Source organism: Trichoderma evansii (genome assembly GCF_050947405.1).
Source record: "Trichoderma evansii strain SZMC 28006 chromosome Unknown GGI43scaffold_8, whole genome shotgun sequence".
Classification (NCBI taxonomy): Eukaryota; Fungi; Ascomycota; class Sordariomycetes; order Hypocreales; family Hypocreaceae; genus Trichoderma; species Trichoderma evansii.
Window position 1 is genome coordinate 1,077,205 of NW_028145198.1, and position 25,345 is coordinate 1,102,549.

A 25,345-nucleotide genomic window follows, 5' to 3' on the forward strand; every position below is an offset into this window, starting at 1 on the left:
CTAGTTGCCTTATACGCTCGCTTACTTGGCTTCCATCTCCGCCTAAAGACGTGCCGCGGTAGAGTATTTAGACACGCGTCGTAAAAAAAAATCACCCATATCGGACGAGTATGAAAAAAAAAGATTAGGAAGGGATCTACCATAAGTTCCCAGCCCTATTACGGAGTACGAGTTTCGGAGGTTGACAAGGGAATGAGACAAGCATCCTAGGCGAATGCCCTGGAGATCGCGGACGCCATGCGACAGGGCAATTTTGAGAAGCCGCCGCAAACAACTTTCGTCATGGTTTGCCTGGTGACAACCTTGCCTGTTCCTTTTTTCTTTTCCCTGCCCGGCAGTTCTAATTCTTCGTTGACCTGGTAAAGAAATTATAATCTCATGCCATCATAAGTTTGCCCACTATTTTAGGAAAATAGGGCAGGAGGTTTTGAACGATATCGTCTATATGTATTTACGTAAGCTGCAGGGCTTTTTGCACAGTTTCCATGGATACTACGAAACAACAGTAGAAACAAAAGATAATGAACTTGTATGTAATAGAAGTGTGGAAATCTTGTATACGGTACAAAGAAAGAGTCATGCTCTTGTGATATTCAGCGATGATCACGATGATCACATCGCCATCTCGGGGATGTAATAGGCTACTACCGCATCTATAACGACTCAGAAGAAACAGATGATCAGAGTCTTTAATCATGGTGCAACAAATACTCTTTTCGGGTTTACGACCTGCAAATAGTTAGATGTGAGGGCACTACTGACGAACTAGGACATTTTATGAGGCTCCTAGCCGCATCTTTTTATCTGAATTGTTATCGTCATGGACAGGAACGATACTAGGTATTACAAAGTTGAATCAGAGACATGCGTCAGCTTTGATACTGGCAGGATTCTCCATACAAGGCAGCAACGCAAGTTGTTTGCGCCCCGTAGTAACAAACATCTACGGCTCTGGCAATCCTTGAACTGCCCTGCCATCTCTTGCAGCCGCCCGCCCCCGGTTCAGGGGATGAAGCCGTTGGAGGGGGAGGAGAAGCCCTGCCTTGGATTTGGATGATCACTGTCTCATCCGCTTCTTGATATGTACAAGATCCACACAGGGCGAGCGAAAGAGCCAGGCTGATCGCGACGCGCCATGTGCCTGTTGGCTCAGACATGGGCCGGATGCTGTGCTACCAACAGAGAAATCCTATACCGTTATGACCGCAGCAGTACAGTAGTTGGCCATTCAATCGGCTTCTCTGCAGCGCCAAGCGGAGCAAGAACGGTGACCAGCCTCGATGCATGAGGCTGCGGGCGCATGTTTCGGGTTACGATGACCGGTTGTGACAATCTCCGAACAGATGCATGTACTACTGTATGAGGATGCAGGTATAAGCAATCGTCGAGTCCTGGATATTAGCGCCATTTGTTCACATGTATGTAGGTAATCGTGCAGGTCTTGTTTGCGATGGCAGCTGTCAGAGCGGCCATGTAAGTGATCAGATGATAGCTCACGGCCACTCTACTGCGTGTAAGAGCTTATCAACGCTCCGTGCCGCATCTCAGCCCGCGACACTGGTTAAAAGGTACAAAGTATGGAGTATGTGCTGCTAGACCGCAGTATAAACTGGGGCAGTTAATGAAGGTCAAGTCAGTCAATCTGTCTTGTCTGTGGAGCAGGCCAAAAGAGGCTGCTAGCGATTCGGCGCAGTTGAGCGCTCAGGACAGCACTGAGAGGCACTGTAACCTTGGCAGCAGCGCGCAGGACAAAGTATCAAGTCTGTGTTACCGCAGTAGCAGATGCAGTTCAAGCATTAGCACTGGCCGCGGAATGCTACGATCAAGTGCTGATGTCTTGTTAGCTGATTGCGCGGGATACGAGACGAGACGAGGCGAGAACTGGACATGGGGACGCAAAAGTCCGCTGTGGTCGTACGAAGTACAAGCTTGATCAGGCACTTTTTTACTTGTTCCTGACTGGTAGCTGTCCCGTACGCCGTACTAAGAAATGATACCAGTTGGCCCCAGATTGCCACAAGCCTGCTAGCATTACGGAGTAGCGGGGCATAATGTGTGAGAAAGCTGGTACGTAGCGCCAAACCAAGCATATTTCGTCCGAACCTGACCCCTGGGCCTTGCAGGTACCTTGATTTGGCAGTGATCTCTTCCGCATCTTTTTTTTTCTTCGCGTGACAAGCGTGTGGCCCCTTATTCTACTGGTGAAGGCGACAACGACGATTTTGCTTCAGATGGCAGCATTGTGTTTTAGTGCTCGTAGCACTGCTGAGGTGCAACATACTGCATACTGTGCAGGTACAATTGAACCGCCTAGGTGTAAATACGACTGCTCGTGAAAACGGTGGCGCGTGCCTCTTTTAATTTTTACTGCGCTGCTGCAGCTGCAGCTCGGCTCGTTACGTTCACATACAGACAGACTAATGCGCCGCCGTATTGTGTATTGCGTATGTCTGTTTGTGTATATCTGTGTTACGGTACGATTGGCATCTGTCGAGTCGATTGTTGCGCCTCGAGTCAGAAGATGCACTAATAAATCTGCAAATCTGGCGCGTATATAGGCACACATGAATATCCTTCTGTGGCTGACTGCCCTCAACTCTGCTACAATAGCAGCAGCAAACACTGCCGATACAGCAGCAGAACATGTTATTTCCTGAAATGGCAAGGCGGACGGCGTGCTCCGTTCCCCATCCGACTTATTGAAATCGTACGGAGCTCCAAGTCCAAGCGTACCGAGACCGTTGTTCTGGTAATGGGACGGAGTAACTCAAGGGCAGTCTTTCATTTGTTCGAGAAGCCTCGAGCTACGCGACTAGAGCACTGAGAAACGGAGCAGGCAATATTGTGGTCCCTGGTCGAGACACCCCTAGCTCTGGAGGGGATCCGCTCTTGCAGCAGTAATTGCCAGGAAGACGCAAATTGTGGCGATCATCAGCGATGGCGAGCAGCGAAGCGCGGTCTACTGTTTTGGAGCCAGACGTGCTAGTAGGCAGGTGAGGAGCATGTGCCTCGCAGGCCTCGCTTCTGAGATTGCTTGCTGCCGCTGCTAAGGGAAGATTTAGTACGGGATAGCAAGTCAGTACCTGCTTATGCTGATGAAGATGTAGGTATAACACACGTACAGCAAATCCGTGTGAATACGCGTAGTAATTCATCATATGTGGAGGTAAGCTATTAGCCTCCTGGCCAAGCATGGTCAGTCACCGCACATGGGCAAAGCAAACATGCGAGCAGGTCAGCATCGTCGATATTAAAATTGAACATCACGATGGTTCAATTACCTGCTGCAGCGTCAAGATATTAGCCCCGACCAGGCTAGGCGTCGTGCAGGGGATCCCCATGTCCGCTGCCTACTGCTCTAGGACATTTGCTCCACCGCGAATGGTTAGCGACTCCAGGCTTGCTTGACTGCTTCCCGGCGCTCTGACTGGCCCAGACCAGGGGGCGCAATTGAGCCGGCTAATACTCTAACCCCCGTTCGTGCCAAATTGAGCATCCCAGAGTCCATGTGGCATGATGATTGGCCGCTTCACCAGGGCGAGGAGGCCTGAGAAGTGGGAGCAGGATATTAAAGTACGGGTTACCGCAGAGTAGTGCGTGCATAAGTGCAGCTAGCACCACAATCGCTGAGCATGCCAAGTACAGGTACCGCGCCCTCGTACCAGCGTCTGGTCCATTTTGAGGCCCCCGGAGGATTTGTCGAACGGCAGACGAAGTAAACGAAGGTGTAGGAGGCAAGCGACCAATTGGCCACGATAAGCATCCATCCGAAGCCTCTTTTCCTTTGTGCCTCGCCTGGTCTGTGTACAGTAGCAGCGCAGCGCCTTGCCTGCGTCCTGCGTGGGATTGGCTAACCGACCCCCAAATCAGCAAAAGAAGGAAAAAGAAAAAAAGGACTGTCGCCCACGCCGATATGAGGCCCTGCGGCAGCGCTGCCTGCTCTGGCTGCGTCTGCGTCTGCCGATTTGAAAATGGATGGAAATGAAATTACCGTCATGCTCGTACGCCTGCTGATACTCGGTACCTGCACAGTACGCGCCACTGCCCGTGTAACCTGGGTGGGATGTGCAATTAAAAACAACCTCATGTACCTTTTTTACATCCCGGCCAAGCCACCCACAAGCTCTGCTTTGCTATAATTACAGCAGGATGGGTGAGGTGAGCCCGGGTACAGGTACGGAGCCCAGCAGATGGAGCTTGGCGAGTGTCGCACACAGTACGCACGGAGTACTCGCGCAAAAGGAGACTCATAGTGCGAAATGACCTCGTTTCAGCGCCACCGCGCGCGTCTATGCACTGTATTACCCACCGGTTCGGGCGGACATTGGCCTTGCTGCGCGCACTTTGGCCGCCATAACGTGACGGCTCCTCGCAGCGCGCTCCCTGCTGCAGCGGCGGCTCCACCGCTGGAGCTGGAGCTCTGGCCCCCTGGCCATCTCCACAGTCTCCAGGGCGCCTTCAGGTACGGTGCAGCACAAGTACTCCCGCGCTCCCTTTTCTCGCGCTGGCGCCAGCACTAGTACAAGTACTTGCAGGTATAGCCCCCTACTTGCACGGCAATAGTACCTCCTTCTCGGCCAGACCCAGCTGTTAGTCCCAGCAAGACTCTCTCGCAATCCTCCCCAGCCGCTTTTGCTCCTCTCGCCCCCCCCCCAAATCTCCATTTCCGTCGCGGATCTCATTTCCACGACGCCCAATTCTGCGTCTTCAAACCTGCGCACCAACTCTTTCCTTGGTCATCTTCTCTTCTCTTGTTTGCGATTATTTGTTTGTGTCCATCTTGAATTGCCCGCCATTGGCATTCATCCTCGCCTAGCAGGCCGTATTCTATAGTAAGCTCTACCGCCTCCCTTTTCCCACTGCTCTTTGCTTTTTTATTTGCTTTTATTCCGCCTTGGAGAGCCTTTTCATCCAGTTGTCCTTTTTTTTCTCCTCTTGTTCTGTGGAATAGGGCTTCCTCAACCGCAACGTGCGCTTTTGTGTTCTCTTCGACTATCAGCGATTTCGTGAGCGACCACGACGCGAGCTCTCTTCTTCGAGTCCTTGTCGCTTCCACTGGTTGCATCGCGTGCACCTCGTCGCGATTGCTCGTACGAGCCGCTGGCGGCAAAGCGTCTTCTTCGGCGAACCCCCTGGCTAACAGAACCTGCTTGTCTACAGTACCTACCGTTCTGCAACATTGGCGACTTCCGACACGCAGCATATACGCGAATCACTCATTTACGCCTTCCTTCATTACAATTTTCTTTTAAGATTTAATCAGAGCAGCCCTCATAACCGCCAAGATGGGTTGCGGAATGTCTACAGAGGACAAGGAGGGCAAGGCCCGAAACGAAGAGATTGAGAATCAGCTCAAGCGAGACAAGATGATGCAGCGCAATGAGATCAAGATGTTGCTTCTGGGTACGTACCGCCATCTGGCTGCATTCGATGCAGAGATTTTCACCTGGCTATTGGCCGCCGAATTTGCAGTCCGACTAACCTTGGATTACCAATAGGTGCTGGTGAATCTGGAAAGTCTACTATTCTCAAGCAGATGAAGCTGATCCACGAGGGTGGCTACTCTCGCGACGAGCGCGAGTCGTTCAAGGAAATCATCTTCAGCAACACCGTTCAGTCGATGCGCGTCATTCTCGAGGCTATGGAGTCTCTTGAGCTGCCCCTTGAGGACCAGCGTATGGAGTACCATGTCCAGACCATTTTCATCCAACCCGCTCAGATCGAAGGCGACGTCCTGCCCCCGGAAGTCGGTGGTGCTATCGAGGCTCTGTGGAAGGATCACGGCGTGCAGGAGTGTTTCAAGCGATCTCGCGAATATCAGCTGAACGACTCAGCAAGATAGTTAGTCCCCTCATCTGCCTCTCTTTCGCCCTCTCCTGAACTGGGCACCGCCAAAATTTCACTCGCATGCTAACCTCTACTACCAGTTACTTCGATAATATCGCGCGAATTGCCGCTCCCGACTATATGCCCAACGACCAGGACGTTCTCCGATCACGTGTCAAGACCACTGGTATCACCGAGACAACATTCATCATCGGCGATCTGACCTACCGAATGTTCGATGTCGGTGGTCAGCGATCTGAGCGAAAGAAGTGGATTCACTGCTTCGAGAACGTCACAACAATTTTGTTCCTGGTCGCCATTTCCGAGTACGATCAGCTGCTGTTTGAGGATGAGACTGTCAACCGTATGCAGGAGGCTCTGACCCTCTTTGACTCAATTTGCAACTCCAGATGGTTCATCAAGACCTCCATCATTCTCTTCCTCAACAAGATCGACAGATTCAAGGAGAAGCTGCCGGTCAGCCCGATGAAGAACTACTTCCCCGACTACGAGGGTGGTGATGACTATGCGGCGGCTTGCGACTACATCCTGAACCGATTCGTCAGCCTGAACCAGCACGAGACCAAGCAAATTTACACTCACTTCACTTGCGCCACAGATACCACCCAGATCCGCTTTGTCATGGCGGCAGTCAATGGTATGCGAATATTTTTCTCCCTGCTTTATGTATTCAATATAACTAACTTTCTGTGCTAGATATCATTATTCAGGAGAACCTTCGTTTATGCGGTCTCATCTAGACGACTTGTCTTTTCTCTATTCTTTTTTCTATTTTTGTTTTAAGACGCACGAATACCCTCAAACTCGATTACGACCGCCACCAGATGGGCCACGGAGATACGGCTCATGATCTTTGATTGTACTCCTTGCGAGATGAAAGCCAGCTCAAGGAATTTCTCTTTTCTTTTCTTGCGGGCTTCTCCTTGGCAATCTTTCACCGTCCTAGATAATGGTACTTTTCTTTTTTCTAAAGTTGACTCTTATGGCGAACTATTTCGGCATTTTACAGCACTTTGTGAGAGCCCCCCATCGCAAGGATTGTCGAGAGATGCTTGTGTATTACCAAAAATAAAACTCATCCTCTCTTGTTTCTTTTCAACTCATCAAAAGAAAGAGGAACGCGGCAGGGGTTAAACGAAGCGTGAAAGATTTGGGCGTGGAGGAGTTGTGAGCCGTCTAAGGAAGAGGAAAAAGCGGGCGCGGCAGCTCTTTGGGAAGAAAGGGGGATACTTATTACCTTGTTTTTTCAATTTTTTTTTTTTATTTTACATCTGACACGATGGTGCGAATGGGCGGCGGCCATTTACTTTGTTTAATTATGAAACCACATTTTTTTCTACCTTTCTCTGTCTCTCTCTGCGCCTTTGTCTTTGTCGTTATAAAGAAAAATCCAATGTGTATTGTCATCCATCATATTCCAGTTTTTGCCTGTGTATTTGCATATTCATTTTTACCCTCTCTTATCTCTGTTTAACTCTTGCTCCTATAATTAATGTTGTGTTCGCCTGTGAACATTTTGTTTCCGCTCTCTACCTTTTCTTGTTTTCTTAGCTTTCCCCCCCTTACTTGTTTTTGGATCCGAGATTATGCGTAAAGAACTACTACAGCTTTTGTTTTTAGTTGTTAGAGAGAAGAGTGTGGAAGCGGGTACTATGATTTTCTCTATTCTCTTCTTTCTGCCTTTATTTTTTTCGACATGGCGAGAAGAATATTTTTGCATGGAAGGTGGTTGTAAAATTCTATTAGTTTTATGTAATACAGTCATGATTATTCTTTAATTCTATGGTGCCATTTTTTGTTCTTGTAAACGTACTTTGCTTGTGATGTTGATGTTTGTATCTATGGTAACGTGGAGTGTAAACTCTATGGGCATAGATGTAATAATGCGCGTGAATGTCAAACCACATTATACACGGGCCAAGTACAAACTCTTGGAGGAATTTTAATAAAAGTATACAAGTGTGACCAATACAAGAACTAAAAGGGTATTATATGTGCTATATAGCTTTTCCTAAGCTGGCAAATTATAAAACTGAGTATATATCCTTTCAATAGGCCATGTCAAATCCTCAAATATCAAATTTCCTCATATGCGTAAAATCATCGCCAATTCGTTATATCAACTTGCCAACCAGGGCGAACATGTGCCCAAATGTCCAGTATATAGTAGATGTGAAAAAAATAGAAGAAAAGAAAAAATAACAATAGTGTGTTGACTTGCCAAAATGCATGTATAAAACAAGAGACGGAGATTATAAGCAACTGTAGGAGCGTAAGCTTTCCCCAATAGCTCTTCCTATATGGCATGTCGAAATGGCGTCATCCAGAATGCGTCTTATGCTGATCGAATGGAATAGAATCCTCAAAATATACACAAGCTCGGTATGTAGCTGCAATTTTTCCTTTGGTACATGGAAGCAGCCCAACGTCAGGCCAAAGGCGGCAGAAAAGGAGCCCCTAGAATCATCTATAGCCAAGATAATTAGTACTTGGAAAAGAAGTGTACAATTTTGAGCACATACACACACACCCATTCCATATGTTGGCCGAGATGAGGCTGATGCAATGCCTTTCGCCAATTTTGATGGTATAACTTCCTTTACCTTGAACGCCGTCCTCTGCTTAAAGCATAGAAGTAAGACGTAGCAAAAAAGGTAGACAGCGAAAATAAGAGAAAAATTCAATTGAGAACATCGTCCGTAGGGGCATCAGCCATGGAAGCCTCAGTAGCCTGAGTGTCCCTGTTCTGCGCTCGATCTCTGTCCAGGGCAGCATTCTGCTCAGCAATACCCTCTGGAGTCCGGAGATACTCCTCGTATTCCGCGATTCTCATGCCGAGCTCCTTAGCAGCGGCCTCGATTCTCGCGAGGAAACGATCTCGCCGGGAAAAAGTGCTCACATCAGTGATTGTCTGGGTGATCAACTGCTTAGTTGACTCGGACAGGCCCCAGTGATTGACATCTGTCGAAAGATTGACATTGGAGGATGATGGCTGTGTGATGGTAGGTTGTGAGAATAGAAGATTTGCTCCTGAGGCAACGGTTGCTGCGAACAAAGTTTGCGGTTGCTGATGGTTGTTCTCTGCATGAGATGGTTAGCTATGAAACCTCCGTCTGATTGAAAAGGTCAAAGCCGCCCCAGTCACTGAAATCCAGCTAAGGACGAGACGAAATCAAGTGCCCGTGGCTAAAGTGGGCAACATTGGAGAAAAAAATCACAACTCACCATGAAACGTGCATCTTGAACCGCTTGCATTGAACCAGCAATTGGTGCAACTTCCACACATCTGGCCGTCGTATACAACGCACTGAGTCCAGGGACCGTGGCCCTTGTGGCAGTTCTTACAAGGCTTAGGGGCAGTCTGGCCAGTCATGTGGGCGAGCAAGGCTTCGACGTTGCTGCGACGCTCAATATTGAGCTTCTGGTCGACGCGGCGTTGAGTTGGTTCACGCAGCGCAGTTTCAGCAGCGAGCTTCTTGCAGAGCGCGCTGTCAATTTTGACCAGGTCTCCGTAGGCAGCGTAAGCAAGGTCAGCCGCAGTGCGAGCAGCTGGATCTTCTGGTGACGAGTGATCAGGCATCTGGTGGTCGAGCTGGAACTCGTCACCTGGGCGAATGGAAGCGCTGAGAGAAGTGCGGATAGACGTCATTGAGCCCCCATTGGCGAGCAGGTTGACGGCGGTGAACTTATCAATGCCTTCAATCTGAGTTTCTTCAATGGGCTCAGCTTCTGCAATAGACGTATCGAGCGCGGTTACGTCGTGGTTGGCGGTTGAGTTGGCATTGGCAGCCTCTTTTGCGTATTGCTTAAGCTGCTCCTGAGCAGCAGCGGATAGAGATGAACGACTAGCCCTACGAGAGCCAGACCCGGGAGAGGGCTTGGTCACTTTATTCGGGCGCGGTCGGCTTGGCATGGCGGGCAATTCTGGCGAATGTTTGATGCCCAGTGAAGCTCAGGATTTCTTCAAGCTCGCAGCAGGTGCGCGTGTAAGTGAGATGTGATGGTGATGAGCTTGGGTGGGATTGGCAACAGCTGGGCGCAGCTGCAGAAGCCTGACAACACGAACGCGTGGGGAATTTAGGCAGATTTATAGTGATACTGTGCTTTAGCATACCATTTTCTATTGGCTGGATAGCACTCGCACTGTGTTATTCTAATACCACCACTCTAATGCTTCTCAAATGTGCTCAAGTTATTAGAGTCAAGTCACTTTCAATTCACTTTTAGAGGGCGTTATAGCCTCTATCTTAGCTGCCTTCTACATTTATCTTTGCTCTGTATGTAATTAACGACTGTATGACTGTATTCTGGTTTATGATCTAGAATTAGGTTGCTCCCAGATGCCTTGAGCTCTTCCTTCTGTAATCTCCTTCCATCGCTGGGCAAATTCCCTTAGACCCCCTTCTCCAGCCAGACTGGCGTCGACTACTTCTTTGGGGAGTTTGTGAGCTGAGTACTGTGGTGAGCTAAAGTTGTACGCCTCCGGATCATTCTTCTTGACGATGCGGATTTCTGGCTGGCGACCAGGGTCGTATTCGGCATCGTCGTCCATCTCATCTGCCGTAGTCTCGTCTCCACTTCCCTCTGCTGCCTGGTCCTCCGAGACAGACCCAATCAACGGATTCTCAACCTCCATAGTAAGAAGCTCCTCCCATGCGAAAAGCAGGCTGTCTGTGCTGGGGGCCCATGGGTTGATATCCATGAGTCTCACTTTTCCCAAACCATCTTCGGCAAAAGAGTTTCCAGGTATATAAATGTCAAACACGAAACTTGAGTCGGGGAATGTCAGTCTCAGCTTTTGGCGGAAGAACTTCATAATCTTCTTCCACAGTTGTCCCCGAAGCGGCTCTAGAAATTCATAGTGATTAAGATCCCGTTGTGTAATTCCAATCAGCGACCTGTGCTTTACAAAGCACCGAAATTCGAGGGCGACATGAGGTGTGAAGAAAGGTCTGAGGACAAGAACCGGAGCAAATGGCCTCATTGGTGGGGTATCGGTACAGTCGTCAAAAGCATGGAGAAGGTCATGCGAAACAAAGGAAGATGACTTCAAGAGGAGATAAATGTCGTTGGGAGATGTGCATTTGAGCGTGTTCTGGTGTGGTGATATCCATTTGGCGTCCTTTGGAGATGACCAGTTGAGCTTTGGCGCAACAGAGCCGCCAAGCTCTGCGATTTTCTGCTTGATCAACTCGTGAATCTCCGGGAAGCGTTTATTAGGTGGGAGTCTTTCCTCCTCCTCTTCGTCGGACTCATCGTCGGACTCATACGGAGTAATTCGCGGATGGGTAGCAGCGGGAGTTGACCATTCTTCCTCTTCTGGCTCGTTGGTTTCATCGTCATCCGCTAGAATGATACCGTCTTCATGTAGGTATGATACGAATGCTGGAGATAGTGGTATTATCCGCGACTTCAAACATGAGCTCCGGTACTTGGGAAACCATGCTTCGTATGAACAATTTTGGATATGATCTCTACTGATAGCAGGGAAACTAATGGTCGTCTCACCACTCTCAGCTAGGTGTGGCATTTTGAAGAATTTTTCGGTTTTTCAGTTTGGAAGCTGATCGTTCTGAAAAAGAATAGAGATAAAAGAGGTCTCAAAAGATGTACAAGGCCGTTAAAATGAGAATTTAGTCCTACACTGAGAAATGTTGACTCACATGTTCGATAATGCAGGGTAAGAAAAGTGCTAGAGGGGCAATTTGCCCCTCCGTTATCGAGTTCTGCCGTGCTTTATCAGCGGCAAGGATTCACCGCCCGGTGCTAACTCCACGTCTCGGGTCGTTGCTGGGCCGCTAGAGACGCTAATGATGACATTTACTTGCAGCTCTAGGCTTAACCTCTGCAAATCGAATTTATCTCGACGCGACACATATTGAAGAAGATCTACCCTCATCGCCAAATTTGATAACAACAACCATTTCAAGAGCGCTTTAGAAGTACATAGCGGCATGTCAGACAACGTCGGCCTTTCGACCCCGCGAGGAAGTGGCACTTCCGGCTACGTCCAGCGAAATCTTGCCCAAGTCAGGCCGCGCGACTACGGCGCGCCGTACCCAAAGGATCGGGACATGCGACACAAGCAGAGACAGCCCGATAAAGGAATCCTTGAACATGACCGCAAGAGAGAAATTGAAGTCAAAGTGTTCGACCTGAGAGACAAGCTGGAGGAAGAAGAGTAGGTGGATCTCTTGACGTAAGAAGTGTGGCTGTAGTTCTAACATACTTGACAGAGTTGAGGAAGAGGAAATCGACCGCCGCTGCGATGAATTGAGAAAGAAGCTGCTTGCAGAAATGAATTCTAGGAATAAAGCCAATGCGCCGAGAAAGACTTTCAAGGAGCACCAGGTGCACGAGATGGCCGACGCGAAGATCAAGGAGAGTGAGCGACTGAGAAGAGCTCTCAAGATTAGCTCTGACTATGAAGAAGGAGGGCATTGGAAGAAGCAAGAAGAGAGATTGAAGGATTCCCTAGCAAAGAAGGAAGAAGATGAAGAGAAGGATTGATTTATTAACGCGGCGCTGTTGATGGCTTGTGATTTGAGACAGCGATCTACCCGATTATCATCAGTCTACCTGCAACTGGTGTTAGCAAATGAGCCGGACAATGCCTTGGGGCAACAAAGACGATCGTTACGGATACGTACAGAACGATTATTTCGGATATTCAGCGCCTGACGAAAATAGCAAAATCTGGGCCTGAAATCGAGATTCTATGCTATCAGCGCAGTCGATGGATGGCTGATGGAATCCAGAGCTATATGGGCGCATTTATTGTTCAACTATTAGAAAGAGACGCAGCCTACGGGCAACATCACGGCTCAATTTGGATGACGGCCCTTCAAAATTTCTTTCATCATTCTTTGAGCGACATGGGAGAATACGGCGTTATATGATTTTACAAATTACGGAAACTCTACTTTCTAGAACACAGTATTGGAAGCTCTGGGATGTTAGTAGTTGCGATGGGTTGCGACAGTGAGTGCGCAAGGTGGAGGAGAGGCTTCGGCCAATATATTCTATAATACGGAACTTGTGATGGTAATACGTTCTGAAATTAATTCCATTGCGAGAGAACCCGGGTTGGCTGAGATGCTACACCTATGTTGTTATTATTTCAAACTACAATAGTGAAATACTATATATACACACATATATATGCAGCTCTTGTCTACATAGCAGCCTTTTACGGCGATATATGCTTGAGCGATGTTGGCCTTTTCGTCTTGTAGTGACATACGCCTAGTAAAAGTGGCCTGGTTGGTCAACTGTGGCGCACTGCCTAGCTTCAGCCACAGACCCTTCTAGCGACGTAATGCCTACATTGGTAGGTCTACTTGGCATGTCTCATGCCAGGAACAACTTCTGTCGCAAATCTCGCCAGCAGTCCAAATAGACTATTTTCAAGACCATCATGGCAATACTTCCGAATTACCCTGTCGGGGAACCGCCGAATCTATCTCCAGTTGAGCTTGCGCAGCTCCTCTCCCGATTAAAGCAGTCTGTGCTACATCCGAGCCCCGAACGTGAACGAAGGCTGCGCAACAGCGAGTTTGAGAGGACGAGAGTCGAAGCTGTAAGGCTAAAAGAAGATGTCGCGATTAATTTACGCTGCTGACGAGTCCGTATAGAATCTTCAATATGCGCGGGCAGCGCTCACAAAGCTTGAGCAAACACTGCCGGGAAGGAGGGTAGACACGCAGGGCGATCTCACAGCGCAAAGAGAAATCCTAGACTTATTGTTCGACCGGTTAGATGACCTAAGAAAGGTAATTCGTGCTCATCACAGAAAGGATTAGGGCGAAATTGACATGGGATTTAGGTGGCTGTGGACGAAGACGACTCATCCGAAGGCGAAGATCTTCTGGGAGATATCATACCTACCCCGAGCGAGAGCTTAGACTCAAGACGATCGTCGAATGCGCCGGGAGTAGACTTCTTTGAAGAATCCAAAATACCAGAGCCCGAGCCTCCTGAACCTCCGACGCAAGCTGAAGCTATACCCGAGCCTCCTACGACTACGACTACGACTACGACTGCACCTGCTGAGACGAGCACAAGCGAAATCCTCCCTACCCAAACGACCCAAACATTGCGCGCTCGCCCCTCGGCCCCATCTCCAACTCCTTCATCCCATAGCACCGCTCGCGCCGCATTGTTCGCCAACCGCCGCAAACCTGCAAGCCCCCAAACTTCGACGGCCACGGCAGAGGCCATCCTTGACCAGCAGCGAGAAGAACAAGACGCCATCTCGAATTCTATCCTCAATCTGGCCAGCAAGCTGAAGGAAAGCTCCAAGACTTTTTCAGCAACCCTCGAAGAGGACAAGAACTTACTCAGCGCTGCTGGAGCTAGCATGGAGAAATCGGAGCTGAGTATGGAGACGGCACAAGGCCGGATGGGCTCTCTTAAGAAGATGACTGAGGGGAAGGGTTGGTGGGGGAGAATGATATTATATGCGTGGGTGTACGGATTGATGGTGTCGTTGATATTGTTCGTATTTGTATTTCCGAAGCTGAGATTTTGAGACGAGAGAGAACGCTTGGAAAAAATTGATACGGAATGATGGATCATTATGAGGACAGTTGTAACGATAACGATATTGTACAGCATAGATGAAAGCGCTAATACTTCTTGGCTTTAATGTAATACTAAGCGATCAAGCTATTTATTCTTGGAATTGCTTTTACTTAAACTTGGTTTCATATCCTTGGCTCGCAAGCAGTATGCATATTGAACAATAGTTCAGTGCCTTTCTTGATGAAATTTTGAATGGCTGGAATTGAAACCAAGTCACTCAGAAGACGCCATGATTATATCGCATTGTGGTAGTTTCGGCACTTCATCGATTTCCTGAGACATTATAAGCTCTTTTGTTTCAATTTCATGATCCGAGAAATGATCGTCTTCCTCATTATCGGTAGTGCTAGATTCCGATTGTGGCTTGGAATCTGATTCAACATGCATATCGTCAATAGAGATAGTGTCGGGGCCACAACTATCTACTATTGGGCTTTGTTTCTCGACCCCTGTATCTTCATCTTTGACTTCAGCTGCCTCTTCTACCGGAGGCCAAGGCAAACCACGTAGCTGGGCGTTGACCTCCAGACAATATTCGTAGCAAAATCGAAGACGACGTCCAACAGGTTTCCCGCCTGTCTAAACTCTCATTTTTAGTATTTATCAAACATTAACAATCGGTGAAATGCGACTTGGGGAACAAGAACCACAGAGACAAGTCAACTTACCGGCGGCGAATACTGGAAGAGTAAATTTGGCATTGTTTTCTGTTTGAGAACACGATCCTGCCACTCGATTCCTGTTTTGATGTGGAAAAAGTCCATGAAGAGATCCATTTCTCGCCGCCATGGGCCAGAGCAGGGACTTGGACGGTGAAACCTGGGTTGGCTGTCTCCTTTCTTCTTTATGAATTTGGCAGTGAACCAATAGAGATGTGGTTTGGCGTTGGATTCCCAGAGCTGATCATTTGTGGTTATGTTAGCGAATGAAATATTTGCTATCTGACTGCTGATAGGTGCCATACATATAGGGTGTATCGTTGTCCCAACTCCCCCTTTGTGTTATCGTCGCGGGTAATATCGATTTGATATGAGAAAAACTCTCGGTCGATGTAAATGTGGAACAAATCTAATGGTATTTGTTAAACCAAATCCTTCCCTTGGCAGTTAAAGAGAACATAAATGTGTATCTTACTTGTATTGACAGCCCTTTCGCCTTCTCTTTTCCCCTTTTCAATTCGAGCCAATTCTCTCTTTGCTGCATTTTGTTTGGCAAGGATATTTCTCATGGAGTAATCTCTCTCGGGCTCCTTCTTGTCATTGACGGCGGATATTTCGAACCAGTCGCAGTGAACGATGTGTTGTCGTTTCCCTCGGGCTAGCGCCTCTTTGACTACAATTTGGTTAGATAGTCTATTCTCAAGAGAGGAGATTATTGTGTATTGGCAATATGGAATAATACTTCTTGGAAGTTTTTGGTTGAATTGTTCTCTGGTGCATAAAAGATGCGTGACATGCTCATCAAAGTCCTCAGTGAAGACTCCTTTGCGGATTGCAGTCCATTGTCGTAGACTGTCAACCGTGAGTTGGCCGGGAAGGGGGCCTGCTGTAGCGATGACGAGGTTTTTGAATATTCGACGAGGCATCGTTGTAGATTATAGATAAAAAGAAGAGATGGAGTTATGAAGAGATGAAGGGGGAACTGATTATCTGGGAATTAGATATTACATTGAAGTAGAATGGTAAATAAGTAAACCCTGAGAGGAAAATTGAACGATACTAGAAGCACACCGTTTAAATGTTGATAAAATTGCAGCATTATGAGAAAGTATGAAAAGCATTGGCGGTGTGATGATTTGCTCTCTGAAGACAGCTTACACGAGAGCTTGGAGCTATCTGGTGCCGAGAAGACAGACGCCATCAAGATCAGCTGCAGCGCCGACAAAGCCTTTGCAGAGTCGGCCATACACCATTTGGCTCTGGCAACTGGGAGAGAAAAAAATGTTGAGTGAAAGCCACCAAGATTTAGATACCAGAAATGATGATAATTGATATGTGATGAATGGCAGAAGCATGTATTCAGTTTCTCTAGCTACCTATACTTGGCGTTTTTGACCATCCATTTATGTCCCAATACAATATCTCTATTCTTGTGCATCTACCTAATTGCTTTTCCGGCATTGACAAAGGCAGTAATTCTAGCCAAGCTTTGCTTGCCGTCCTCCTCAACGCCGCTGCTAACATCCACTCCAATCACCTGGCTGCTGTATTCTCCCAGAGCATTGACTGCTTCTGCAACATTTTCGGGGTTGAGGCCACCAGCCAAGAAGATTCGAAGATCCGGGTCCTTTCGTAGGATCTCCTTTACGCTTGAGACGTCCAACAGCTTGCCGGATCCGGCTCCGGAGTCCAGTAGAGGTACGGCATGATATCCTCGGATACCGAGGCTAGGATGTCCAGGCTTGAAGCAGCGAACGACAGGAACTGGAATAGCCTTGGCCCACTCGATTGGCTCCTCGCCGTGAAGTTGAACTAGGTCTAAGTTGTAAAGCCTCTGCTTTTCCAAAACTTCGCTCAGGGGCTGGTTCTGGAATATGCCGACCACCTGCGTACGAGGGGTCTTGAGGTTGTTTGTTGTGAGTGAGAAGAAATCGGTGGCGCTTGATGCAGGGATTGAGAGTTTAGCGGGGGCTTCTGATGACTTGGTAGCTGAGTGAACTGCGTCTGAGATGGCCAAGGCAACCTCGTGGGAAACAGCTCGCCTGGCTCCAGGGACTAGGTTAACGCCAATAAAGTCGGCACCTGCCTTGACTGCTTCCAAGGCAGCTTCTACGCTTCTTGTGCCGCAGATTTTGACGTGCAACTTCTCAAGGGAGTTGTCCTTCGGCGGTGGTTTACTGCCGGAGCATAGTTCGCTGATGAAAACCGAAGCATCTGGAGCTCTCATAATAGCCTCGCCAACAAGGACAGCATTGATACCATCTCTCTTGCAGTCCAAAACGTCTTGGTGCTTGTTGATGCCACTCAGTGCGCAAATGATGGTAGTATCGGGCACCATACTTCGTAGCCGACCCGTGGTGTTGATATCGACCTCAAATGTCTCGAGGTTTCGGTTGTTGACGCCGATGGCCTTGGCACCAAGCTTAACTGCTATCGTCATTTCGTCTGCGTTCTGCACTTCCACCAAAGGCTCCATTCCAAGAGATTGTGAGTACTTGTACAATCGTTCCAGTAGCTCGACTTCAAGCATCTTGACGATCAAAAGTACTGTATCCGCTCCCGCTAGTCTTGCCTCCAGAATTTGATACTCCTCAAAGATGAATTCTTTTCGAAGAATGGCTGGTCTGTTTGGCATGCCGTTCAAAACTTGGCGGACAGCTCTTAGATCTTCGATACTTCCCTTGAACCATTCGGGTTCTGTCAAGACAGATATCACACTTGCGCCAGCTAGGGCGTATTTGTGAGCCTGAACCGGAGCCTGGGTTTCTAATGCGAAGACACCTTTGGATGGGGAGCCACGCTTAATCTCCGCCATAAGAGATACCTCAAAAGGCGACTGCTTCAATCGGCTGACGAATGGTACAAGAGGAGGAGCGGCATTTAGGTCGTATGCGGCTTGTAGGTCGCTCATTCTCTGAGATGGAATCTCCTTCTGCTTGGCTACGGCAACTCGTCGACTTGCGTAGATATTCTGTAGGATGTTGTTCTTCTGGGGCTTGGATGCCGCAGGCTTGGCGCTGCTCGCTGATGTAGCCTTTTGGAGTCGCTCATTCTCTTCCCAAGTACCACCTTGCATATGAAGGAAGTTTTTAATCATCACACGGCCTTCAGCAGTGAGGATACTCTCCGGATGAAACTGTACACCCTCGACGACAAAATCCTTGTGTCGAACGCCCTGAATGATTCCGGCTGAGCCATCTGGCTTGGCAACCCAAGCAGTGACTTCAAGGCACTCGGGCAGAGTGAGATGAGTACCGGCAAGGGAGTGGTATCTGGTCACAGGAAGACCCTGAGGCAAGCTAGCAAAGACACCCTTGGCATCGTGAGTCAAGGGAGAGGTCTTTCCGTGTAGCCATTCACCGGCGGAAGACACTTCTCCACCGTAGACGTCAAACATGCATTGCCTTTATCATTGTAAGCTGCGTGAAAAAGTCCAGTTTTGGATAGAATGAAGCCAGAAAAGGGAGCCAGTGAATAATGAAACGAAGAAAAAAACTTACAAGCCCATGCAGACTCCCAAGACAGGAATCTTGCCTGCAAAGTGGCGAATTGCATCTCGACTGACACCAGAGTCCGTCTGAGGGTGACCAGGGCCAGGGCTGATAATGAGCTGGGTTGGGTTCTTCTTGATCAGCTCTTCTACCGTGATCTTGTCATTTCTGTAGACATGGACCGTAGCACCCTCCAGGACAAGGTACTGGTAGATGTTCCAGGTAAATGAGTCGTAGTTGTCAATGAGAATGAGGTTAGAGGCTGTAGCGACTGGAGGAGATGGATCCGGCTGGTGAGGCGAGTGATCGATGATAGTGAGAGAAGACATCTTGAACGTAAAGGACGCAACTGTCTACGAGAACAGAGAGATGGCCCGGGAACCGGATGACAGTCTGGGAAACTGAATGAAAGAAAGTTTGCTCTTCCAGAGCGGCCAGAAATAAGAATGTCTCGTCTTACTATTGTCAATGAGTCAGCCAGACTAACAAGAAGAATAGGAAATAATTTCTGGCAGCGCCACTTATTCAACTGCTTAGTAGCTTAGTAGTCTGGCAACACCCAACTCGAGTGCCGATAAGACGCCGATCTGTGTGCCACCAACCAAATGCGGCAGCCTTTAGCTCTACGCCTGACACACTGTATCCGATTCTTGCGGGCAGATGATCGAATGACCCTCATTGTCAATAAGTATCGGGCATTGTACAAACGGAGTCAAGCTTTTAAAGTGATGTTAATTCATATATTTCATTTTATTTTTAGATATCAGCCCAATTGAATTGAAATAACTCGCAGTGTCGCCTTTTCATCTGCACAGTGCAATCTGTTTTAGGCACCGTAAGCATTATCGCGGTTGAACTTCGGGTTCCTGGGAGCTTCGCCAAAAAAGTTAACCATGCAGCTGTTGTTGATGCTGCCGCCAAGTAGAATCCCGTAGTTCGTTGCTAAAAGCGCGTCAAGACGTGAATTACCAGCGCTCTCGCACGAACAGGTTCAAGGTGATGCGGCGAGCGCCTCTGCCGCCTTATTGACATTCGTGGCAATGGCGCCGGTGTCTGATAGCAATTATTTTCCCTCCGTGGGACAGTGCCTCTCTGGCGAGAAAGAGCTTGTGTGAGTACAGCGCTGCTGGTGTTTGATGGGAGGATGCAACTAACTGTAGGATCAAGATCTTGGAAGCTTGTCGCCACCGCGCTTTCAGATGGTACTGGGCAGAGACAGAAGAGCTCTGCCATCACTAAATTCTTCGATGACGACTACGTCCGTGGACTTTTGCGCGAGCCGTCGACCGCGTTTGCGCCGCCTGATGAGGCTACAAACAAGGACTTCGAGACCAAGACGGCACCAATCAACGTGACCTCAGCATCGACCGATCGACACGATATAAACGTATTCAAAGAGGATGCAAAGTGGCTGAGCAAGAATGCCAAAGTCAACTTGGTAGCTGCTTTGCGAGTTGTCATCATCGAGTACCAGTCCCGTTCTTCAAGGCACCTTTTGGGCCCTCTATCATCCCACGATGCCGCCAATCTTCAAGAAGCTGCAGGCTTGCAAAATGGCCAAGGAGCAGCCTTTTTATCAGAAATGGGAGCTTCGGCAGCGTTGGATGCCGACGAGATTTCAGCAGAGTTCGAAAACTCGGAATCGAAAAATCGTCGCTTGTTTGATACCCTGTTGACCGAACGTCGATACTTCATAATGGCTGCCGATTATGCCACCTCCATCAAACTGTACAAACGGCTTCCTATTTTCGCCCCTGGAGACGATAGTATTGCCGATCTATATAAGTTGAAGAAGCCGTCTGCCCAGCTACGCGATGAGATGGAAGACCTGTTGCCGGCCTATTTAGGTATCGTAGCAAGCAGCATGAGTGGGATTGAAGCTGGCATGAAAGCATTTACGGATGAAGCGTTGCTTCTTAACGATGACGTGGAGATAGACTGGCTGCGCAGTCTCTTAACTGAGATTGTTCATAGCCTGTCTGTGGTTCTTCAGGTGGTAGACTGTTATGGAAATGAATTCCCTCCATCCGGAGCCATCAACCAATGGTTTTCCCTGATGGAAATCTATGGCTTCTTCGATTCCATTCAGCCAGTATGTGCTCCGCAGATTCTCACACCTTATACTAGCTAACCAGCGTGCAGATTAACCAAATCACAGCTGAGCTCATAATGCCCATGAAGGCCTTGGCTTCGGCCATCTCGATTAGCTTGCTTAAACCCGCAAGGGCACTCGCATATCTGTCTGACCGAGACGAAGATCCGGCGCAAGCTAATGATGTATATGATTCCTATTTGCTTTCGCCGGATGTTCTGGAACAAATCCACAAAAGCGTTTTGGATGCGGCTGGCCTCGACTCTGAAACTGCCTGCCCTATCATTTTCACGTGGTCTTTTATCCTTCATCGACTCAACGTATCTTATCAAACCAGGTCTGATAGGAGAGACAATTTAATCCAGCAGAGCGCCCGAGAAAAGTTTGAAACTCGAAGTGTGATGCGCACGCCCACCGGACGACGAAATTCAGCTGGAAGCATATATTCCATTGAATCTTCAAAATTCGATGGATTTCTCGAAAATTCATCGACCCAGAGGGACATGCAGGTAGTTGAGCAGCTTGCAGCTGTTGCCACAGCTCAAGGCCGAGTCTTTGATGTAATGTCAAAGATGACCCAAACTCTGGGTCCGTCTATAGACGGTAGCATGTCACCGCTAATTAGCTCGCGCCTTCGCGTAATCTTTCTAGAGCTTTTGAAGGTCTCATATCCCGTTGTTGGCTATCAATCAGATTCTGTGAGCTGTCTGCTCTCCCTTCTTTCTCCTGGACGCGGTTACTGGGACTTGTCAGCATCAGAAAACTTGCCCCCATCCCAAGACTTCCTCGGATCTGTGCTGCAGGATGACTTGGCTATGGATTTCTTCTTCCAACAAGCTCTTGACCGATATCCCTACGAGTTCCTCCCTTTCATCACGCTATGCCGGACGCTTTGCACTGCGTCAGAGCAAGTTCAGGATGATAGAACTGAAGTTATTCTGGATCTGCTCCGCCAGACTCCAACAATTACATTTACACTACCGGATACGTTTCAAGAATATGAACTGGTTCAAGAAGATGAGAATACAAACTCGTTTTGTCTTTTAGAGGAACTTCCTTTGATCTCCTTGTCATCCGCATGGAGCCGGAGATTCATCGAAGATGACGCTTATAGAATACCTGTAGGCACATATGGGCGATTTATTACAGATACCGGTCGTGTTGTCTTGATGGAATATTCTCATTCAACTCTGTCTCTCCTGGGACGGCGGTTAGAGATCAGCCTTACACAAGAAGGCTACCGGTGCGAGCTAGGAATGCTGACACCAGATGAGACGGCCGAAGTTATCTCATTATTAGCATCGCTGCTTCGAATGGAGCAGTTGAAGGCGACAAGGCAAGGCGACAGCGGTGCATTGGTCCATTTCGATAACGGCATATTGTCCGAGGCCAGCGTACACGTTAGCAGCGGCAAAGATATTGTCACCGTTGTGTGCGAAACGATGGACTACTATATGCAAGATGAGCTGGCTATGACTGAGGACTCTGCCGTGAGCGTTCTTACTGCCTGCGTGAAGTTCTTGCATGCCGTTCTGCAGATCCAACCCAGCCGGGTCTGGTCTTATCTCGCAAGGACAGAACTGTTGAACTCTGAATCAAGAGCTGGCAAACTCACCAAAATTACGGGTAGTCTTGACTTGGTTTCAGAGAGATTCGAATTTCTCACATCTTCATTGTCTCTATTTTCTGGACTTATCGACACTGTCATATCTTCCGCCGTCCAGCGTCGGGCAGGAAATAAGGCTACGAGCCGGCAACAGCCAGAATCCAATCCTTGGCTTGGAACTGCCGACAAGGTGTTATCCAGCGTGAGCTTTTCGATTGCTCAAACGTCTGTTGACGTGTTTGAGAACACCTCCACATGGATGTTTGAATCGGAAACCAACAGGACATCGCTGTTGCAGATTGTCGTTCCCATTCTCAACAAAATTGTCCTCGATACGTACAGCATGGGAGACTCTCCCAAGTCTGATAACCTCACGTCTTGCCTCCGACCTGCCGCTTCTCACGTTATTGACTCCTTTTTATCGCCATCGACTGGAAGCTTGCGTTTCCAACCCCTCCTCTCCTCTTTCATCTCTACCCTTACAGCACCAGATACGACGCTATATCCCAATCGGACACAAGCTATTCAAACTCAAGTCACCTCAGTACTAGACTTTTCTACTACTCTACTTCGGGTAGCAAACTATCTGGAACGGCCTTCGACTTTGGTTGAGTCTTACCTATTCAAGACTTCCACTTTATCAGCTCGGCTTTGCGCAGTATCTGACCACTTCCGTGGACCAGCTTTATCGCTACTGGAGGCCCTTGTCATCAATGCTGGCCAATCTACCAGCGAACCGCCCTCCCTGCTAGGATATCTTGGTCCCCAAATCTCAAAATCTTTCTTACAGATTCTTGCAACAATCGGCAAGCCCTTTGTTTTGCCGGAAGTAGTGAAGATAACTTGGAGATTCTTCTCTTCCATATTAAAGAACCGTCAGCAGTGGATGTCTAACTGCCTTCTTACGGGACAAACACCCAGAGAGGCCATGAAACAAGATGCCAAGAACGAGACGTCTGCGGATTCTGTATTCGCAACAGCTCTGTCTAAGCTCAAAACCTTGAAGGACTTAGAAACAAGTGAGGCGCTTGTTGTTTTGGATTTTGTTGCATCTGCACAAAATTACTGGCCTTGGACGGTATTCACTCTACAGAAAGATACCGCTTACATAGATGGGCTGCGAGCTTATGTTCGCGACTTGAAGCCTTCACATCAAACCGTTAAATCAGATCCAGTGCTGGCCAGCATTCAAGCAAGAATTGCTGCATACATTGCCGAAACATTCGCGATGCAGCTCTATCATTCGCGCCATCTAGGCAACGCCGAGACGCTTGCTAAAGCTTTAGTAAACGACTTGGATTACTATCTGCGCGATGGTGTCGAGGTGGCAAGCTACAACAAGTCTCTCCACAACAACTTTGCGAAGAACTTTTCCAATAAATACTTTGGATGCACTTTGGACAATTTCAAGCGTACCATGGTGGAACCAAGGGAGCTGGGTGAGAATTATTACTATGACCTAGACCGTGCCGATGAAATCTTGAGATTTGACCCGGGATGGCGTGGAAAGAGGAAGGGAACTGGCTTTCTGAACGAGATGAAGATTGCAAACGCCAACCTGTCTCTAGTTGATGCTCAAATCGTAAGTACTATCTCCAGGTTTTATACGTGGAAATTATAATTTCTAACTCTTTGCTTTTGCTCAGGCTCTTTTCCACGCATGGGAGCTTCTGCTGCTTGAATTAAGCACATGCTTCCCAGAAAGCGATGCTACTAAGAAGCAGATGATGCAGGTTGCACAGCAGTGCCTGAATGCTAACCAGGTGACCCCCGGACCTGGGAGTATCTTCCTCAAGATTGTTGACGCGAGAGCCAACTTGTCTCTCATCTTGATTCAGCGCTTGGTTAAATCCACTCTTGCTGTCAAGGACGTCAACCAACTGCTGGAGACTTTGATCGGCACCATCAATAGCGTTGATGAACCGTTCGAACCTCAGTCTATTGGTTATTACCGAACGCTCTTGAAGACGCTGTTTGTTACTTTGCGGGCATATCAGGCAGCATCCAGCAAAGTAAACGCTAACACCCCTGATGATCTCGAAGGATCGATGGTAAATGTTACGCAAACTGTTCTCAACGTTTTGGACCATGTGGTTGCCAGAGGATTCAGAACGTTGGTTAGCTTGATCCATGACAGGGAGGCTGATGTTTTCCCGGAGGATCTGGCGCTTCTCACGGCAATCATGCAAGCTTGTCTCAGTGTTCCCAATATTGAGCAATCTCAGACATCAATCTTGAACATAATGGCATCTCACGACGCTACGCATGCAGCGACGTCATTATACTCATGGGCTGATAAACTTGGCGATCAAGGCGACCCTGTTTATGGCGAACTCAGTATTTTGTTCCTACTGGAGCTCTCAACTCTGCCGGCTTTGGCGGAGCAGCTTGCGTGTGATGGCGTTCTTGGGGCAATCCTGTCCGCGAACCTCACCAAATTTATGCTCAGAACCAATGTCTCGCCGTACGCAGATGTCCCAGTTGCCCAACGGTGTTACGGTATCTGGGTGAAGGGAATGCTCCCACTGATGCTCAATTTACTCACCGCGCTTGGCGCTACTGTTGCTCCAGAAATTACATATGTCTTGAATCAGTTTCCGCACTTGCTGCGAGCTAGCGTAGACCGATTCGAGGCACCGGGAGCCAGCCGGACGAAAGAGAAGTCTGCGCAATATCTGACGCTCCTTGGTACCGCAGAGGTTCACTCCTTAGCATTGCTCACGCGTGTGCTTGCGGCTCTTCGGATGAATAATAGCAGAGATATCCCCGCAGTTGAGTGGGACGCGACAGGTTTACTTGAGAATGTTGACTATTGGCTCTCAAGCAGACGTCTTTTGAAGGAGCGGCTCCTGCCTCTAGGACAGCGAGAGATGGAATGGAGAGGAAGAAAATTGTCAGGGGATTGCGACAATTTGTTAGAGGAGAAGGTGGTGGCACAGCTTGAGACGGTTCGGGATGTGCTTAGCGATGAATTTGAAGGCTGAAATGAATAAATATCGGATTTGTTTTGAGTTACTAGACGAGAGTGCTGGAGATGATAATGGATTTTAGGATTAGGCGTTGGATG

At 48.3% G+C, this 25,345-nt stretch overlaps 11 protein-coding genes across 11 annotated transcripts; 4 read left to right on the top strand and 7 right to left on the bottom strand.

Annotated features, from left to right (window-relative positions):
* Positions 1 to 825: 825 nt before the first annotated feature.
* Positions 826 to 1,436, bottom strand: GGI43DRAFT_403740 (uncharacterized protein). The gene has a single exon (XM_083205824.1). It carries the CDS (start codon positions 1,155 to 1,157, stop codon positions 870 to 872), a length of 288 nt encoding a protein of 95 aa, XP_083061395.1. The 5' UTR covers positions 1,158 to 1,436; the 3' UTR covers positions 826 to 869.
* A 3,007-nt stretch (positions 1,437 to 4,443) lies between these two features.
* On the bottom strand, positions 4,444 to 5,407 carry GGI43DRAFT_365236 (uncharacterized protein). Its single transcript, XM_083202450.1, has one exon. The coding sequence runs from the start codon at positions 5,201 to 5,203 to the stop codon at positions 4,679 to 4,681; it is 525 nt and encodes a 174-aa protein (XP_083061396.1). The 5' UTR covers positions 5,204 to 5,407; the 3' UTR covers positions 4,444 to 4,678.
* GGI43DRAFT_365233 (guanine nucleotide-binding protein subunit alpha) lies at positions 5,154 to 6,857 on the top strand. Its single transcript, XM_083202449.1, has 4 exons — positions 5,154 to 5,403; positions 5,499 to 5,841; positions 5,928 to 6,484; positions 6,544 to 6,857. The coding sequence occupies exons 1-4, from the start codon at positions 5,286 to 5,288 to the stop codon at positions 6,585 to 6,587; spliced, it is 1,062 nt and encodes a 353-aa protein (XP_083061397.1). The 5' UTR covers positions 5,154 to 5,285; the 3' UTR covers positions 6,588 to 6,857.
* An 839-nt stretch (positions 6,858 to 7,696) lies between these two features.
* On the bottom strand, positions 7,697 to 8,392 carry GGI43DRAFT_403745 (uncharacterized protein). Its single transcript, XM_083205825.1, has one exon. It carries the CDS (start codon positions 8,379 to 8,381, stop codon positions 8,100 to 8,102), a length of 282 nt encoding a protein of 93 aa, XP_083061398.1. The 5' UTR covers positions 8,382 to 8,392; the 3' UTR covers positions 7,697 to 8,099.
* Positions 8,341 to 9,997, bottom strand: GGI43DRAFT_365328 (DUF3716 domain-containing protein). The gene is made up of 2 exons (XM_083202454.1): positions 9,073 to 9,997; positions 8,341 to 8,928 (listed from the first exon to the last, which is right to left on the bottom strand). Exons 1-2 carry the CDS (start codon positions 9,758 to 9,760, stop codon positions 8,528 to 8,530), a joined length of 1,089 nt encoding a protein of 362 aa, XP_083061399.1. The 5' UTR covers positions 9,761 to 9,997; the 3' UTR covers positions 8,341 to 8,527.
* A 1-nt stretch (position 9,998) lies between these two features.
* Positions 9,999 to 11,590, bottom strand: GGI43DRAFT_365299 (cell proliferation protein CDC123). The gene has a single exon (XM_083202451.1). It carries the CDS (start codon positions 11,375 to 11,377, stop codon positions 10,160 to 10,162), a length of 1,218 nt encoding a protein of 405 aa, XP_083061400.1. The 5' UTR covers positions 11,378 to 11,590; the 3' UTR covers positions 9,999 to 10,159.
* On the top strand, positions 11,526 to 12,472 carry GGI43DRAFT_365307 (U2-type spliceosomal complex subunit CWC21). Its single transcript, XM_083202453.1, has 2 exons — positions 11,526 to 12,028; positions 12,084 to 12,472. The coding sequence occupies exons 1-2, from the start codon at positions 11,802 to 11,804 to the stop codon at positions 12,355 to 12,357; spliced, it is 501 nt and encodes a 166-aa protein (XP_083061401.1). The 5' UTR covers positions 11,526 to 11,801; the 3' UTR covers positions 12,358 to 12,472.
* A 733-nt stretch (positions 12,473 to 13,205) lies between these two features.
* GGI43DRAFT_403749 (uncharacterized protein) lies at positions 13,206 to 14,530 on the top strand. The gene is made up of 3 exons (XM_083205826.1): positions 13,206 to 13,426; positions 13,482 to 13,619; positions 13,673 to 14,530. Exons 1-3 carry the CDS (start codon positions 13,265 to 13,267, stop codon positions 14,375 to 14,377), a joined length of 1,005 nt encoding a protein of 334 aa, XP_083061402.1. The 5' UTR covers positions 13,206 to 13,264; the 3' UTR covers positions 14,378 to 14,530.
* Positions 14,531 to 14,641: 111 nt separating this feature from the next.
* On the bottom strand, positions 14,642 to 16,015 carry GGI43DRAFT_433761 (BRCT domain-containing protein; the record flags this gene model as incomplete). Its single annotated transcript, XM_083209790.1, has 5 exons — positions 14,642 to 15,009; positions 15,099 to 15,329; positions 15,395 to 15,498; positions 15,565 to 15,762; positions 15,832 to 16,015. The coding sequence occupies 5 exons, from the start codon at positions 16,013 to 16,015 to the stop codon at positions 14,644 to 14,646; spliced, it is 1,083 nt and encodes a 360-aa protein (XP_083061403.1).
* A 408-nt stretch (positions 16,016 to 16,423) lies between these two features.
* GGI43DRAFT_403751 (indole-3-glycerol phosphate synthase domain-containing protein) lies at positions 16,424 to 19,131 on the bottom strand (the record flags this gene model as incomplete). Its single annotated transcript, XM_083205827.1, has 2 exons — positions 18,590 to 19,131; positions 16,424 to 18,493 (listed from the first exon to the last, which is right to left on the bottom strand). Coding segments are annotated over exons 1-2 (2,282 nt in total), but the record flags the coding sequence as incomplete, so codon positions are not given.
* A 350-nt stretch (positions 19,132 to 19,481) lies between these two features.
* On the top strand, positions 19,482 to 25,310 carry GGI43DRAFT_365364 (nucleoporin subcomplex protein binding to Pom34-domain-containing protein). Its single transcript, XM_083202455.1, has 4 exons — positions 19,482 to 19,691; positions 19,748 to 20,672; positions 20,723 to 23,860; positions 23,925 to 25,310. Exons 1-4 carry the CDS (start codon positions 19,621 to 19,623, stop codon positions 25,260 to 25,262), a joined length of 5,472 nt encoding a protein of 1,823 aa, XP_083061405.1. The 5' UTR covers positions 19,482 to 19,620; the 3' UTR covers positions 25,263 to 25,310.
* The last annotated feature ends 35 nt before the right edge of the window (positions 25,311 to 25,345 follow it).

Coding starts and splice junctions, on each gene's coding strand:
- GGI43DRAFT_365236 (XM_083202450.1), bottom strand. CDS start 5,203: ATGCTGCGTGTCGGAAGTCGCCAATGTTGCAGAACGGTAGGTACTGTA.
- GGI43DRAFT_403745 (XM_083205825.1), bottom strand. CDS start 8,381: ATGGGTGTGTGTGTATGTGCTCAAAATTGTACACTTCTTTTCCAAGTA.
- GGI43DRAFT_403740 (XM_083205824.1), bottom strand. CDS start 1,157: ATGTCTGAGCCAACAGGCACATGGCGCGTCGCGATCAGCCTGGCTCTT.
- GGI43DRAFT_365299 (XM_083202451.1), bottom strand. CDS start 11,377: ATGCCACACCTAGCTGAGAGTGGTGAGACGACCATTAGTTTCCCTGCT.
- GGI43DRAFT_365233 (XM_083202449.1), top strand. CDS start 5,286: ATGGGTTGCGGAATGTCTACAGAGGACAAGGAGGGCAAGGCCCGAAAC. Junction 5,842..5,927: donor CTGAACGACTCAGCAAGATA/GTTAGTCCCCTC, acceptor CTCTACTACCAG/TTACTTCGATAATATCGCGC. Junction 6,485..6,543: donor TGTCATGGCGGCAGTCAATG/GTATGCGAATAT, acceptor TTTCTGTGCTAG/ATATCATTATTCAGGAGAAC.
- GGI43DRAFT_365364 (XM_083202455.1), top strand. CDS start 19,621: ATGGCGCCGGTGTCTGATAGCAATTATTTTCCCTCCGTGGGACAGTGC. Junction 19,692..19,747: donor TCTGGCGAGAAAGAGCTTGT/GTGAGTACAGCG, acceptor TGTAGGATCAAG/ATCTTGGAAGCTTGTCGCCA. Junction 20,673..20,722: donor TCTTCGATTCCATTCAGCCA/GTATGTGCTCCG, acceptor ACCAGCGTGCAG/ATTAACCAAATCACAGCTGA.
- GGI43DRAFT_403749 (XM_083205826.1), top strand. CDS start 13,265: ATGGCAATACTTCCGAATTACCCTGTCGGGGAACCGCCGAATCTATCT. Junction 13,427..13,481: donor AGAGGACGAGAGTCGAAGCT/GTAAGGCTAAAA, acceptor GAGTCCGTATAG/AATCTTCAATATGCGCGGGC. Junction 13,620..13,672: donor GGTTAGATGACCTAAGAAAG/GTAATTCGTGCT, acceptor CATGGGATTTAG/GTGGCTGTGGACGAAGACGA.
- GGI43DRAFT_365328 (XM_083202454.1), bottom strand. CDS start 9,760: ATGCCAAGCCGACCGCGCCCGAATAAAGTGACCAAGCCCTCTCCCGGG. Junction 8,929..9,072: donor TTCAAGATGCACGTTTCATG/GTGAGTTGTGAT, acceptor CATCTCATGCAG/AGAACAACCATCAGCAACCG.
- GGI43DRAFT_365307 (XM_083202453.1), top strand. CDS start 11,802: ATGTCAGACAACGTCGGCCTTTCGACCCCGCGAGGAAGTGGCACTTCC. Junction 12,029..12,083: donor GACAAGCTGGAGGAAGAAGA/GTAGGTGGATCT, acceptor CATACTTGACAG/AGTTGAGGAAGAGGAAATCG.